Here is a 15,287-nt window from a genome sequence, read left to right as displayed (position 1 = left end):
TATTAGTTAATATGGATAATTTTTTAGGAGAGGCAATAAATAAGTGTGCGCCATTTTTGGACGGACAGCCTGAGCCAGCACCCTCGCTGGCATGACTCCTCACCCAGCTCCCGGCTGCCAGCTCCATAACCGCACGAGCGCTTTGCGGGACCGGGCATACGAACAGGGTGCCAGCATAGCAAGCAGCCGCATATTCCGAAGCCACCCCAGCGCAATCCCCTAGCCTGGCCAAAGCACGGAAGCACGTAACTATGGGCTAGCTGCACACCAGCATGGGCAAATAGAGTTGCCGTTGGTGGAATTTTGCTACCTCCGGCGCGGCCAGAGAAGGTAATTCTTCCCTCCGACTCGCATGCCGGCCAAAGGCACCGCGGCGGGACCCTCGGCTTGGCGCAGCGGCATAGGGAACGGAACTTGGACGGGAAACCTCAAGATAATCACCAGCCAGCTGGCATCGGGCACTTTGCATGCGGGTCTGCCTGGTTTGCATGGCAACCATCCAGCGCTCCGCTCTAGCCCGCCGCCGGGTCTACACCCTACGCTCCATAATATGCATGCGGCGCTGTCTGTGCTGGTGCTCTATGCCGTCTTCACCTCCCTCATCGCAGGGCTGAAGTGCTTCATGCTAGGGCCAGCCGAGAACCAGCAGATCTCGCAGCGGGCGCTTTTCCTGCTCGCGGTGCTCGTGAACGTGCTGGACGCGTGCCTGCTGGCGTCCGTGCTCGCCGCGCTCCAGTTGCTTGGCGCCAAGGCGAAGGTCGCCAGAGCCGTCCCGACGTGCGTGGTGCTCTACCTCGCGGTGCTCTTCATGGTGGTCTGCATCTACGACACCGAGCTGGGGCGCGAGATGCAGGGCATCGCCAGGTTCTCGCTGTTCAAGAGCTACATCCTCGGCGTGCCGACCCTGTTCCCCAGCACGCTGCTAGTCGCGGGCGAGAAGACCTCCTCCAACACGCTCGCCACGCTTCTGCTGGCCATCGGAAGGGACATCATCCACTGGGTGCTGCTGTCGTCGATCGTCATCGGCTCGGTCGGGCTGGCGCTCCTGCTGGTGCTGATCGGACGGAAGCACGTAGTATCCTCGTTTCTGGTCCGGCCAGCTGCCCCGCACAACTTTGTGCTGCAGGCCGTCAGCGCCGGGCTCGGGAGCGAGATGGACATGCAGACCGCCAAGATATCCTCGGCAACGCGGAGAGTCCGACGGGCGGCCGGCCCTGTTGGGGCCCTGCTCTCCCTCGTCGCGGTCGCACTATTCGCCTCCTTCATCGCCTTCCCCTACGGGCAGCTGGCCGAGGCGGCGCCAGGGCACTGGAACATGCTCAAGTCGCTGACGCGCTACCACCTGCCGGAGGCGAGGCTGCAGGCGTTGATCCGGGACGAGCGCCAGAGCGTTGAGCTGCCGCCGGGCCTGTTCTACATCGACAACCGCGACAGCGTCCAGTTCCCGTTCGTGGTGGGGGACGAGGCGAGCTACTGCCAGTTCAACCAGTGCGAGGCCCGGCGCCCCAAGGCAGGGAGCAGCCGGGAGAGATGCCGAACGTCTACATGGTCATCATCGAGTCCCTGTCGGCAGTCCCCCTGCTGGTCGCGAACAACACCTTCTCCGAAACGCTTATGCCTCCGCAGAAGGCCGCCTCCAGACCGCAGTCCACCTGCGCGCAGACGCCGTCCAGCAACTCCAGCATCGGGTCGTCCGGCGCGGCGAGCAGCAGGGCGGCGGCGACGAACACGGCGTGCGCGAGAACCCGTAACATGAGGAGCGGGCCGCGTAGACCGGGCTCTACTCGGGCCGCAGAAAAAACGGGGAGCGGTGGGCAGACCCGCATGCAAAGTGCCCGATGCCAGCTGGCTGGTGAGTATCTTGAGGTTTCCCGTCAAAGTTCCGTTCCCTATACCGCTGCGCCAGGCCGAGGGTCCCGCCGCGGCGCCTTTGGCCGGCATGCGAGTCGGAGGGAAGAATTACCTTCTCTGGCCGCGCCGGAGGTAGCAAAATTCCACCAACGGCAACTCTATTTGCCCATGCTGGTGTGCAGCTAGCCCATAGTTACGTGCTTCCGTGCTTTGGCCAGGCTAGGGGATTGCGCTGGGGTGGCTTCGGAATATGCGGCTGCTTGCTATGCTGGCACCCTGTTCGTATGCCCGGTCCCGCAAAGCGCTCGTGCGGTTATGGAGCTGGCAGCCGGGAGCTGGGTGAGGAGTCATGCCAGCGAGGGTGCTGGCTCAGGCTGTCCGTCCAAAAATGGCGCACACTTATTTATTGCCTCTCCTAAAAAATTATCCATATTAACTAATACCACCATGACAACTTCTAAACCTCATAATTTTTATAAAATCATATATTTGATACTAATCACTTAATATTTTTACTAGGTCCTACAAAATCTTTGTGTAAAGGAAGTACGTGTAGTATTAGAGGAAGCTTCGGATCAGTTCATGTATATTCAGTTCATCAGATGGATTTAGTTATTTCGATAGAAAATGCCTATTCTCTTTTCTAGCTGTTTTAAAGATATATATTAAATGAAAGTTACTGAATCAAATTGCAAATAAGATTGTAGTCTAGTTACAATCATCGCTGTAATTCATAGAAAGATCAAACATTAGCTATATAATCCATGTGATTTCTCACGCCAGTATCGTTATGAAAGCTTTTTCTTTTTACTCTGCTAAATTACTTATGATGTGTAGGCATAGCAGTTGTAAGTTACCAAAGGGAATGATTTAATTGAGTTTCGACCATCCACGTGTTGCAAAGCACCGAGGCTGTCCTCGAACTTAATAAAACAGCAATATACCGGCCGTCTGGGCACGCCGACGGCGTAAATTGGCAAATTGAAAACTATTCATAACCGCACCCTGACCAATGCAGGGCAGCGAGGCGCGTCTATGGTGCGAAAGGACTAGTCTGGCGTAAGCCTGCAGCGTGCTCCCCGGGAGGCTACTGTACGCCCAGGACGCATCGGCTGCAGCAGTTGCCGAGTGCAAGCACAGTCCCGCGCCCCGTGGTGTCTACTACACATTTCTCCTAGAGCCGCAAACCCTCCCGGTCCGCTCGCGGCGACATCCCGCACCGTGTGCAATGAGTAACCAAACCGCTCACTTGCTAAACATGTTGTGCTGGGTGTAGAACTTCTTGGGGCGGTGCGTGTAGTAGTAGATCAGGTAGCCCACGATCGCCACGATGGTCGCTCCGGCGGCGACGCAGCCCACCACGTCCCAGGGGCCCAGCGCGGTGCTGGTCTGCTGGAGGATCTCGCACACGGAGGGGAACTCGTGGATGAGCTCGTAGCCCGCGTCGCAGTTCTGGCACGAGCCTTGGACGTTCTGGACGTACCCGTCGAGGCAGCCGTTACACTTCTTGTCGACCGTGCAGCCCAGGCAGTTCTGGTTCGCCGCGCACTTGCAGAACTGCATTCCGTCGCAGGTGACGCATACCTGCTAGGCCAGGTCGCACTGCTCGCCGTCGGAGCACTGGGCCACGTTCGTGCACTTGACCCGGCAGGCGCCCTCGATCATGGTCGCGCCCTCGACGCAGCGTTTGCAGCCGCTCCCGTCGCACTCGGCGCAGTTGAGCTGGAGCGTGTCGGCGGCGCACTTGCAGGACATTCCGACGTCGAGCGTCGCGCAGTTGATGCACTGACCGTACTACTTGCAGCCGAGGCCCTCTGCGCACCACTTGGAGGTACCGAGGTCGTCGCAGCTGCCCTTGTAGCCTGGGGGCGTGAAAACGCAGATTCCGCTCATGAGCGTGTGGTCGTTGAGGCACTGCTTGCACTGATTGATATCAGGCTCGCAGTTCGCGCAATTTGCTGCAATCTGGCCATCTGGCGTCTTCAGGCAGTTGCAGGAGTGCTGCATGCTGCTGATGACGAGCGGGTTCGTGGAGCAGTCCTGGGGCGACTCGGGCCCGGCGCAGTACTTGTCGCGGCCTGGGGGAATGGTACAGATGGGGATCTTGCAGTTGCCGTTCGCGTCCTGCAACCAGCCGTTTATGCAGTTCAGGCAGGCGCCCTGCTGGCCGCAGTTCTGGCAGTTCACGGCCTCGCCGCAGGAGCAGGCGATCTGCTGGTCTAAGCAGGTTTCGCAGGTCAGGTTGTTGCAGTACTGGCCGATGGGGCAGGGCAGAATCGCGTTGCAGTTGGGCGGTACCGCGCACACGCCGTTGATGAGGGTGAAGCCGCTGACGCACGTCTGGCACTGGTTGTTGAGCGAAGTGCAGGACTGACAGTGCGCGGCGGCTCCGCAGTTGCAGAGCTCCTGGTTGTCCAGCGAGCAGGGGCGGCAAGACATATCCTTTGTTGCATCCGTGGGGCAGAAGAATCCGGGCAGGCAACTTTTCCCTTCGTCGCCGCACTTGTTGGGGACGCAGATGCCGTTGATGGCCTCGTAGCCCCGGACACAGGCCTGACACACCGTTCCTATACAGAACTGGCAGTTCTCGACCAGGGCCGTATCGCATTTGCACTTCTGGCCCTGCTGGAGGACTACGCATGACTGGCACGCTTCGTTCTCTTTGCCGTCGCAGAAGTAGTTGTTGAAGCATCCTGCTGAGGTTTTCTCGGAGTTGCAGACGTTGCTACCCGTCTGCTGCGTAATGCAGGACAACGTGCTAGGGTCCAGCACGAGGTCAGACAGGCAGTCCTGGCACGTACTGGGGGTGATACCGCAGGTTGCGCAGTTGGAGGCGACGCCGCACTTGCAGGGCTGGGTCTGGTTTTTGTCGCAGACTGTGCAGGGGTCGTTCTCCTTGCTGTCTTTCTTGCAGTAGAAGCCGCTCGCGCACTGGGTGTTGGAGAGTTGCCTGTCGCAGATATTTACCTGGCACACGCCCTTGATGGGGTGGTAGCCGGTGAGGCACTTCTTGCAGAGAGAACCGTCGCACTTGACGCAGTTCTGCAGCAGGTTGCCACCGCAGTTGCAGGAAAGGTCCGTGGTGATGTTCGCACAGCTTTTGCAGGTCTCCAGGAAAGAGCCGCTGCAGAAGTTGTCCTACTAACACAGCGAAGAAGACCCGTTCTGGTCGCAGATATTAGGGATCTGCGTGCATTTTCCCGCGGTTGTAGACTCGAATCCCCGCAGGCACTTGTTGCATTTGGTGAGTCCGGCATCGCAGGTAGCGCAGTTGTCCTCAGCCCCGCAATTGCAGGCCACGGTGGACTTCTCGGAGCACAGCAGGCAGTTCGTGGTCTGGCCCGCGGGAGTAACCGGACAGTAGTTGTTCACCGCACACTGCGTCGACTTCTGACCACCAACGCACGTGTTGGGCGAGCAGATGTTGTTGACCGGGTAGAGTCCCAACTTGCAAGCGGTGCAGTCTCCGGTGGTGCAGGCGGTGCAGTTTTGAATTTGGTTCTCCCCGCAGCGGCAGGCACTGTTGTAGTTGATGAACGTGCAGACAATGCACTTCACGCCGAAGGTACCGTTGCAGTAGGAACCGGTGTCGCAGAGCGCCGAGTCGAAGCTCTCGCCGCAGCTGTTAGTATCCCTCACGCACTTGCCGTCCTTGATGTGGTACCCGACGAAGCAGGAGCCGCAGGTGTTAATAGCATCCCCGCAGGTCTTGCAGCCGAGGATGGTCCCGCAGTTGCACTGCTGGGTCTCGTCGCACGCGATGCAGACCTGGTTCGGGGAGGAGCCGTCCTTGCAGAGGTGGTTGAAGGCGCAGTTCAGCGTGTTCTGGATCTGCCCGCAGGTGTTCAGCTGGCACCGGCCGAACTGCACCGCGTACTTATCCAGGCACGCCGAGCAGCCATCGGCACCGCACTTGACGCAGTTCTTGACCTCGCCGTTCGCGCACTTGCAGGACTGGTTGAGCTGGAGCTTAGCGCAGAGCTCGCACGTGTCCCCGAAGTCCCCGTTGCAGTAGGAGCCGTCATCGCACAGGATGCTCTGCCGGAACTGGTTGCAGATGTTGCTCTCCAGCACGCAGTTCCCGTCGTCCAGCACGAAGCCCTTCAGGCAGGCCCCGCACTTTTTTCCGGTGCCGTCGCAGATCGAGCAGTTGGCCTTTTTCCCGCACTTGCAGGGCGTGGCCTGGCTCTGCGTGCAGGCCTGGCAGTCGGACCTGTCGATCGAGTTTGCCGGGCAGACCTGGCCGTTCGCGCACTGGCTCACGTAAGTGGAACAGAAGTTGGGAAAGCAGTTCTGTCCGGTGTCATCTAACAAGTAGAACTCTAAGCATTGTGTGCATGAATAGCTATTGCAGTTTTTGCAGTTTCGTACATTTCCATTTCTTGAATATTTACAATAAAATCCTTCAGTAATTTGAGCACATGGTGTACAACGTGCATTAGCAGTAGGAGATGTACATGAATAATTATTATTGCAACCATTATTGGATAAATTTAAATCACAGCTTCCAGACATTTTTGATGTTTAAAAAACAAACTAAATATATATGAATTAAGCTTTCAAAACCTGTTAAATTTATTTATGGTTATATAAGTTTTTCAGTTCATATGGCATAAAATATTGATTTATTTTTAATAATTTATGTCTTATTATTATTATTTAAGCATTTATTGTTATAGAAAAAACTAAATAAAACCATGATAATGGAGATATCTATATAAATATAGTGATTGTATCTCTACTAAAATTTTTTAATACGATTATTATTTAATATTTTTCAATTTTGAAAATAAAAATACTTTTTTACTTTTGAGATATTCAATATAAAGGATATATTAGTATTTAATTAACAAGAATATTAATATTTATTAGTTTAGAAATAGTATAAAATAAATACTATACTAAAATAGAATCGTATAGATAAATATTTATATATACTATTACAGCATAAATAGACCTGGACTAAATATGACAAATTTAGGCCAATCAAGAAAGGTGGTGCTTAGTGTATAAAATGTTATCACCGTTAGTTATTTGTGCATAATTACTGTATTCGTTATAAATTATTGATTCATAGCTGATCAGGATATCTGAATCAATAAGGACCTATCAAAAGCGAAAATTTAGCTTAGTATAAATCTAGTTTTATTATTTTCGGTAATAATTCACTGTGAGAATTAAGTAAATTTATCCTTATTAATTAGCATGTATAAAAGATCACAGTTCATGAAGCAATGTATCCCATTTTAAAATAGGTAGGCCTTGTTTTGTAAAGCTAAATAGATATTACTCTCATAGTTTCTATTGGATTGCTTAAAATCATAAAAGCAGCTAATAATGAGTATATGTTAAATTTTTATTTTTAAGAGTGTTAACCAGTCAAGTACTTACTTCTATTGGGCAATTTATATTGTTGACATCTTTTTCGTATACTTTATTTAAATCCAAAAATCAGTGCCTTATATATTTCAAAACCATAATAATTATTATACTTATAAGTACGAAGTATATTCTGGGCTAGATCAATATATTGTATTAAATATCTTAGGTCTTTTATTTAAGAAATATTGCCTAATACGATATAATATAAATCTTTAGTGGTGTAGGTTAAATGAAGATTCAATCGTATTATATTCATGCAGCGATCAAATGTAAATATTAGAATTCTTTACGCATATTCTCATCATAGGGTTTATTTCTATTGACTATATTAACTTCGAAATTATTAAATCTAGATAGCCATACTTTTAAGTGTTCAGTAGATTCAAAGACCTGAGCATCTACAGAATATGAATCTAGAGTCTAGTAATGGTGTTTCTATTTATATATCTCAAAATAAACACAAAATTTACCGAGTGTAAAGTGTTCATTACACACGGGATATTTCAATAGTTCATAAAGAAACTATAGCTAATACTAATTGCAGATTCTTAGCCAATACCATCCGCATGAAATTACTTCCAATTATTGTCGATGCCTGCCAGAGATCTGTATTTCTAGATCCATTAAGAGGTACATTCTGGATTATTTACTTTATTAAAATCAAAACTGCATTTAGATAATAATTTATTATTATCACTATTTTTGCATAGACTTTATTTATTATAAAATTTGCTCCTAAAGGCCATATAGTATCAACTTGCTGGTTAGTTTAATAAGGTAAACGTAAAAATTAACTTATAGCGCGCTAGGAGGCCTATTTTAGATGAAATAATTGCAGTAAAATGTTTACTAAATATTATTAAGCACGCTATCTTGCTTCATCACCTAAAGAGACGATTTACATTAGATATCGCTGAATTAAACATCAGCAATGCTAATAAAATAATAGCATATACTTCTAAAGTAAGTAAGATACTATATATAGTTTATCTATTTTCTCAATATAAGACATATCAATATTTTTACACAACGTTACCTATTGAACTATATAATCAATTTTTGCAATATAATTATTACAGAATAATAATTACTTATAACTCAATTTTTAAAACAAAATATATCTTGTATAAACCAATTTGCCATAACACCAATAATAAAATTTATTGTATTTAAAACACATTATATGTTAACATTACATATTTACCATTATTACAATTAAAAAACTAATTTAGTTTGTGTTTTATTTATATAATAATGCAATATGCAATATTTTATTTTAAATAAATTCTTAGCAAGATTCTTTCTCTCGAGGATTACACATTTTTAAGTATTTTAAGATATTTAATTAGATATTCTTTCATAAAAAATTACAATTAAAATTATCCGCGACAATTACTTTCTAATTAAACCTATTCTCCACCACCTAGCCATTCTTAGAGTAAAACCACAATTTTCCACATTTACAACATCTGACCTTTCCAAAATAAAACCTAAAATTCATATCATTCATAACTTAAAACCTCTAATTTCCCAGATTCTCAATTTAAAAATGACCTGCGACCCCACATCCCTTAAACCCCTCAACAACGCGGGAACCTGCGTCGCCTGCTAGGAAGTTATACCCAACTGCCGTACCTGCACCCAGGCAACCCCAACAACGATCGCCTGCATAACCTGCAAAGCGCCCTTCACGGGTGCGACGTGCGAGCGAGACTGCGGCCCGGAAATGGTGCAGCTGAACGAAAGCAACTGCCAGCCGTTCTCGGTAGCCTTCCCGTACCTGAAAGACCTCAAGCTCGCCTGCTCCGGCGGAAAGTACGGCGAGCCGAGCGTTCCGGACGCAAACGGCGACATTTCCTGCATCTGCCGCGCGGACAAATCCGCTGCACGGCACTTTACAGGCCCGAACTGCGACCGGCGCGTGCTGGGCCTCAGATGCAAGGGCGGAATCGTCCCCGTCTGCGCCAAATGCAGCAGCACAGGCTGCGCGGACTGCATTCCGGGAACGCAAAGCGCAAATCCAGCATCCGGCTGCTGCAACAACAGCTGCAAGACCTGCGCGGCCACGCAGGGCGACTTTTCGGCTGCAACGCCATTCCCGCCCTCTCTCTGCACCGCCTGCGACGCGGATTCGGAGCGGCCGGTGCTCAAAAACAGCGCCTGCATCGCCTGCGCGGACGCGATCGACGGCTGCCTGCTGTGCGCGCAGCCCGGGAACGGCCCCGCGCGCTGCACGCGCTGCCGCGACCGCCTCCGGGGCGCGTCCTGCGACGCCGAGTGCGGCCCGGGCTACGCGCAGTTCAACGTCGATTTCTGCGCGCCGGCGACGTGCTAATAGCCATCAAAATGCAGCGGCCGCGGCAGCTGCGTTGAGGCGTCAGGAGGGCAGATCTGCACCTGCGAGGCGGGCTTCGCGGGCGCGAATTGCGAGCTGAACGGGCCGGCTTGCGAGGTCGAAAACTGCGAGTCCTGCGCTTCGGAAGGCGTTTGCGGCGTTTGCAGGCCGAATTTCAAGCTGGTTGGGCCCGGCTGTGCGGAAATGGAGTGTGAGGATTTGATTAAAAATTGCGAGATTTGCGATGGTGAGTTTCCGGCGTTCAGCTGCACTATTTGCGGACAAGAATTCACGGGGAAGGACTGCAAGGCGCGCTGCGAGAACGGCTACGTGCAGTTCGGGGAGGACGCGTGTGGGAACATCTCGTGCGCGACGAATTTACCCTGCTCCGGGAATGGAACCTGCGCGGTCGACGAGGTTGGGAATAACGTCTGCGGCTGCAAGCATGGCTTCGCGGGGCGGAGCTGCGAGTTCCGCTGCGACTAGAGCTGCGCGAGCTGCGTCGAAAGCACCCCTGCCAACTGTACCAGCTGCCCTGACCAGAAATATTTGGTAGACATGAAGTGTGTTGCCTGCAGCCAGGTGCCAAACTGCATCGGCTGCGCGCAGCAACTCCCGGACCTGCACATCAAGTGCGTGGCGTGCGCGGACGGCTTCACCGGCGCATCGTGCGACTGGGAGTGCCCCGCGGGGCAGCTGCGTTACAAGACCGAGTTCTGCCAAAGCGCCTCCTGCGAGACTGCGGTTCCGTGCAACGGGAACGGCACCTGCCAGCTAGCTGGAAGCGACTTCCTCTGCCAGTGCAGTAGCACCACGGCTGGCCCCGACTGCGGGACGCTGCGCGCTGGCAAAAGGTGCGGCAGCGGCCCCGAGATCAAAAACTGCACGAAATGCACCAGCGGGCTGACGTGCGCCGAGTGCTTCATGGGCGCGAGCCTGTCGAGCGACGCGCTGCAGTGCTGCGCGCGCGGCTGCCGCGGCTGCGAGAGCAATGCCCCGGATGTCTGCTTCGGCTGCGACAAGGGCAGCGCGAAGCCGTTTTACGACGGCGGCGCCTGCAAAACGTGCACGGAGGTTTACGCGCAGTGCTAGCTCTGCAGCTAGCTGGGCTTTCTGAACAAAGTGACCTGCGAAGCGTGCGCCGCCCCGTTCACTGGCGCGCAGTGCGACCTCAAATGCGCCCCCGGGGAGCGCCAGTTCAACGGGCGCTTCTGCCAGCCGGCGACGTGCAAGGAGCACGCGCCCTGCACAGGGGAGGGCGCTTGCGTTCCGAAGGGCAGCAACATGGCCTGCGAGTGCGTACGCGGCGTGGGGGGCACGAATTGCGAGCTGCGGCCGCGGTGCGACGTAGCGAACTGCCAGCTGTGCACGCTCCACGACCACGGAGCGTGCCAGGATTGCGATTTGGACTACACGCCGAAAGGGGGGCTCTGCGCCCCCAAAACGTGCGCTGAGGCGCTGCCGAACTGCGCCTCGGGGTGCTCCGGCGCGCCTGCGAGCTTCTTCTGCGCGCGCTGCAAGCCTCCGTTCACGGGCCAGAGCTGCGAAAAATCCTGCGAGCCCGGCTTCGTGCAGTACCTGTAAGAGCACTGCCAGCCTGAAACGTGCGAAACCGGCTGCTCCGGGAGTGGAACCTGCGCGCAGGACGCTTCTGGGAATAAGTCCTGCAGCTGCGCCAAAAATTATAGTGGAATTAACTGCGAGAACAACTGCGCAGAGCCATGCAAAACCTGCACCGCAAGCAAGCAGGTCTGCACGTCCTGCTACGGCAGCTTTTCGCTGGAAAGCAGCACCTGTGTCAGCTGCGCGCAAAAGTTCCCGAACTGCGCCGAGTGTGCCGCCGCCTCCCCGCTCGCGTGCGCAAAGTGTGCCGTGGGGTTCACGGGCGCCTCCTGCACGGACACCTGCGCGCTAGGGACCGTCCAGTACGGCGTCTCCGGCTGCCAGCCGATTTCCTGCCTTTCGGCGCTTCCGTGCCAGGGCCAGTCCGCTTGCTTAGCTGCTGGGGGCGACCTAAAATGCACCTGCAAGAAGGACGCCAGTGGCCCGAACTGCGAGATCCATTCCGGGAAGGGCAAGACCTGCAACGGATACAAAATCTTAAAATGCGTCGCCTGCACTACCGGGCGCCCTCCCGCATGCGCGTTCTGCGCCGTCGGGTACCGGCTCAACTTTACACAGACCGAGTGCTGCGAGGGCCACTGTACGGACTGCGAAATGCGCGCGCCGGGCATCTGCACTAAATGTGACATTAAATCCGATTTCCCGTTCCTTTTTAACGGAAAATGCGGCAGCTGCGAGTCCGCTATAGAGAATTGCGCGAAGTGCGAGCAGGCTGACTTGTTCAGCGCAGTTTCTTGCGCATCTTGCATGGCTTAGTTTACGGGGGCGACTTGCGAGACTGACTGTGGCCCGGGCATGAGGCAGTTCAACGGAGGCTCCTGCCAAAGTGCGTCCTGTGGCACGCAGCTCGAGTGCAGCGGCAACGGCGTCTGTGCTGGCGGCCTGTCGGGAGACCGAATGTGCTCCTGCGCTGAGAATTTCGTTGGCGTGAACTGCGAGGGCTGCGGCGAGGGCTTCGAGCTCAAAAACGGAGCCTGCGAGGCGGTAAACGGAAGCTTTGGAGCTGGAAAAATAGCTGGAGTGGTAATTGGCGTTGGAATTGGAATTGTGGCCATGGCAGCGATTAGCATATGGTGTCTGCGTAAGAACGGGAGCAGGAAGGCGAGGTTTGTAGACCAGGGGCTGATGTAGGGCGAAAACGGGAGCCAGGTGGCGATTGTGGACTGAGCGGAGTAGCGAGTCGAGATAACAGCAGGAAAATGAGAAAACTAACTTATAAGAACACCAGATGAAGTGATATAATGACGATTAGCACATTGAAAAATTTGGTAACTAGAAATTCGGAGGCAGCTCTAGAATCGTGGAGCGAAGTTTTAGTATTCGTTGTATACTAGATGGAACTATAAACCGCGGAGAAACATCAAGTGGCGAAAGCAAACTGATATAACAATATATCTAAACTTGAATTTACAGTACTATTATAGCATTTTCTATTTCTAGGTCGTGGTTTAACGCCGGAAAAGCACCCGAATCTTCGCCGTTGAAAGTCGAAATTTTGCTTTCGCTTCCGGATATATCGTTATGTCAGTTGCATGCTAAACTTTGCGAATGCTATAACGGCTGCGAGACCCTCAAATTGCACAATTTCGTGACAAAGAGGCGCTGCTAATCAGAGGAGTGGAAAATTTCGAAAGTTCGGAAACGCCGGTGCTCTGTACAACTGTAAAATATAGAATCTAAAATGCTCAGTCTCTCGCCTGCTGCGGCAATAGCGTTTGCCTGCGCGCCTCAGTTCCGAATGGTAAGTTGGCGAACCCAATATCGCCACTTCCTAGCAATAAAAGACGCGGCCGTGCTTGTTTGCGCCCAGCTTAGGTCCGGTAATGGTTGTTTACAAAGACTAACCACGTCCTCCACTAACTATACGGCAGCGCTGCTGGTAAGTGGGGACACCGCTACTCTAGCGCCTCGCAGCGCCTGGATGATTTGCCCGCCTTGAGGCGCCTTTGCACGACCAGGCTCACACAGAACGCAAGCAGGCCCACCACGACGGGGGCCAGCACGAAGCCAATCCAAAACACGCCCGACTCGTTCTCGAAGTTTGCCTCCGCGACGGGGAAAGCGCACCGCTCGGCGGCGCAGTCGAAGTCGGCGTGCCACTGGCGGTTCTTGGCGGAGACGGCATTGTGCAGCTGGATCTTTCCCCGGTAGCTCAGCGCAGGCCTCGGTGCGCTGGCGAACTAGCAGGTGATGGTCTCGTTGAAGTCCACGAAGGAGGTTTGTTCGCGGAGGTAGCCCCTGAATATCTGCTGCTCCTGTCTGACCTCGATGATGCGCGGCGTGAAGGAGACGCTCTGCGGGACCCGGTTGGAGATGTACCGCTTCCCGCCGAACCGGCTCAGCCGCCACACGATGTCGTGCACGAAGGCGTTCGTGTCGATGGCCCGCGTGTGCGTCCTCCCCTGGTTGAACTCCGCCCTGAGCCGCTCGTCCTGCCCCAGGTAGGCCACGACGCCGGTGGTGGTGAAGTACGCGTCGCTGAACACCCGCCGCGCGCAGTCGCCGTCCCACTGGGGGAACTCCGAGATCACGGGCCGCTCCCGGGGCCCATGGTCGCCCACCACCACCAGCAGGGAGTGGGGGTCGTTTAGGCGCAGGTGGACCACGAGGTCGCCCAGCTGCCGGTCCGCGTAGTTCGCGACGCGCTGGTAGTCATTCTCGATGGCGTTGTCGTAGAACTTCGGCTGGTCGTAGCCCGTGAATGGGGTGTGCGTGTCCACCGTCATCACGACCCCGAAGGCCGGCCGCGCCGCAACCGACATCTGGTCGATGAACTGGCGGGTGGTGATACGGTCGCACACCCACGAGTTGGGCGGCGGCAGGTCGGGCAGGTACCCCTTCCGGGGGAAGTAGTACTGCGCCGTGTCGAAGTGGCTGTACAGAATGTTCTGCTTGCCGTCGAACTCCGGGGGCGACGGGGACGTGTAGTGGGTGGAGTAGGCCATCCGCCTGAACATGCCCGTCAGCGAGTCGTGCGCGTGGTTCCGCAGCTGCGTCATTGCCGCGCCGTACTGCAGGGGGAGCTCGCCGGTCATAAGTGCGTACCAGCCGTTGATCGTGGGCAGCGACAGCGTGGAGAGCGTGAGCTCTGTCGTCCCGCTCTGCTGGAGGCCGTGCAGCGTGGGCATAAGCGTTTCGGAGAAGGTGTTGTTCGCGACCAGCAGGGGGACTGCCGACAGGGACTCGATGATGACCATGTAGACGTTCGGCATCTCTCCCGGCTGCTCCCTGCCTTGGGGCGCCGGGCCTCGCACTGGTTGAACTGGCAGTAGCTCGCCTCGTCCCCCACCACGAACGGGAACTGGACGCTGTCGCGGTTGTCGATGTAGAACAGGCCCGGCGGCAGCTCAACGCTCTGGCGCTCGTCCCGGATCAACGCCTGCAGCCTCGCCTCCGGCAGGTGGTAGCGCGTCAGCGACTTGAGCATGTTCCAGTGCCCTGGCGCCGCCTCGGCCAGCTGCCCGTAGGGGAAGGCGATGAAGGAGGCGAATAGTGCGACCGCTACGAGGGAGAGCAGGGCCCCAACAGGGCCGGCCGCCCGTCGGACTCTCCGCGTTGCCGAGGATATCTTGGCGGTCTGCATGTCCATCTCGCTCCCGAGCCCGGCGCTGACGGCCTGCAGCACAAAGTTGTGCGGGGCAGCTGGCCGGACCAGAAACGAGGATACTATGTGCTTCCGTCCGATCAGCACCAGCAGGAGCGCCAGCCCGACCGAGCCGATGACGATCGACGACAGCAGCACCCAGTGGATGATGTCCCTTCCGATGGCCAGCAGAAGCGTGGCGAGCGTGTTGGAGGAGGTCTTCTCGCCCGCGACTAGCAGCGTGCTGGGGAACAGGGTCGGCACGCCGAGGATGTAGCTCTTGAACAGCGAGAAGCTGGCGATGCCCTGCATCTCGCGCCCCAGCTCGGTGTCGTAGATGCAGACCACCATGAAGAGCACCGCGAGGTAGAGCACCACGCACGTCGGGACGGCTCTGGCGACCTTCGCCTTGGCGCCAAGCAACTGGAGCGCGGCGAGCACGGACGCCAGCAGGAAAAGCGCCCGCTGTGAGACTGCTGGTTCTCGGCTGGCCCTAGCATGAAGCACTTCAGC

At 54.4% G+C, this 15,287-nt stretch overlaps 6 protein-coding genes across 6 annotated transcripts; 2 read left to right on the top strand and 4 right to left on the bottom strand. All coding sequences in view use genetic code 6, as the record gives it.

Moving 5' to 3' along the window:
• Positions 1–99: 99 nt before the first annotated feature.
• On the bottom strand, positions 100–2,202 carry SS50377_24112 (uncharacterized protein; the record flags this gene model as incomplete). Its single annotated transcript, XM_067907964.1, has 1 exon — positions 100–2,202. The coding sequence occupies one exon, from the start codon at positions 2,200–2,202 to the stop codon at positions 100–102; it is 2,103 nt and encodes a 700-aa protein (XP_067764938.1).
• A 391-nt stretch (positions 2,203–2,593) lies between these two features.
• SS50377_24111 (uncharacterized protein) lies at positions 2,594–3,064 on the bottom strand (the record flags this gene model as incomplete). The annotated part of the gene is made up of 1 exon (XM_067907963.1): positions 2,594–3,064. One exon carries the CDS (start codon positions 3,062–3,064, stop codon positions 2,594–2,596), a length of 471 nt encoding a protein of 156 aa, XP_067764937.1.
• Positions 3,065–3,096: 32 nt separating this feature from the next.
• On the bottom strand, positions 3,097–6,366 carry SS50377_24110 (Cysteine-rich membrane protein 2; the record flags this gene model as incomplete). Its single annotated transcript, XM_067907962.1, has 1 exon — positions 3,097–6,366. One exon carries the CDS (start codon positions 6,364–6,366, stop codon positions 3,097–3,099), a length of 3,270 nt encoding a protein of 1,089 aa, XP_067764936.1.
• Positions 6,367–8,782: 2,416 nt separating this feature from the next.
• Positions 8,783–12,358, top strand: SS50377_24109 (Cysteine-rich membrane protein 2; the record flags this gene model as incomplete). Its single annotated transcript, XM_067907961.1, has 1 exon — positions 8,783–12,358. The coding sequence occupies one exon, from the start codon at positions 8,783–8,785 to the stop codon at positions 12,356–12,358; it is 3,576 nt and encodes a 1,191-aa protein (XP_067764935.1).
• A 518-nt stretch (positions 12,359–12,876) lies between these two features.
• On the bottom strand, positions 12,877–14,388 carry SS50377_24108 (Sulfatase; the record flags this gene model as incomplete). Its single annotated transcript, XM_067907960.1, has 1 exon — positions 12,877–14,388. One exon carries the CDS (start codon positions 14,386–14,388, stop codon positions 12,877–12,879), a length of 1,512 nt encoding a protein of 503 aa, XP_067764934.1.
• A 126-nt stretch (positions 14,389–14,514) lies between these two features.
• SS50377_24107 (uncharacterized protein) lies at positions 14,515–15,276 on the top strand (the record flags this gene model as incomplete). The annotated part of the gene is made up of 1 exon (XM_067907959.1): positions 14,515–15,276. The coding sequence occupies one exon, from the start codon at positions 14,515–14,517 to the stop codon at positions 15,274–15,276; it is 762 nt and encodes a 253-aa protein (XP_067764933.1).
• Between the last annotated feature and the right edge of the window lie 11 nt (positions 15,277–15,287).

This window comes from Spironucleus salmonicida, chromosome 4 (assembly GCF_000497125.1).
Source record: "Spironucleus salmonicida strain ATCC 50377 chromosome 4, whole genome shotgun sequence".
Lineage (NCBI taxonomy): Eukaryota > Fornicata > Diplomonadida > Hexamitidae > Spironucleus > Spironucleus salmonicida.
This window is presented reverse-complemented; position numbering and strand designations above follow the sequence as displayed.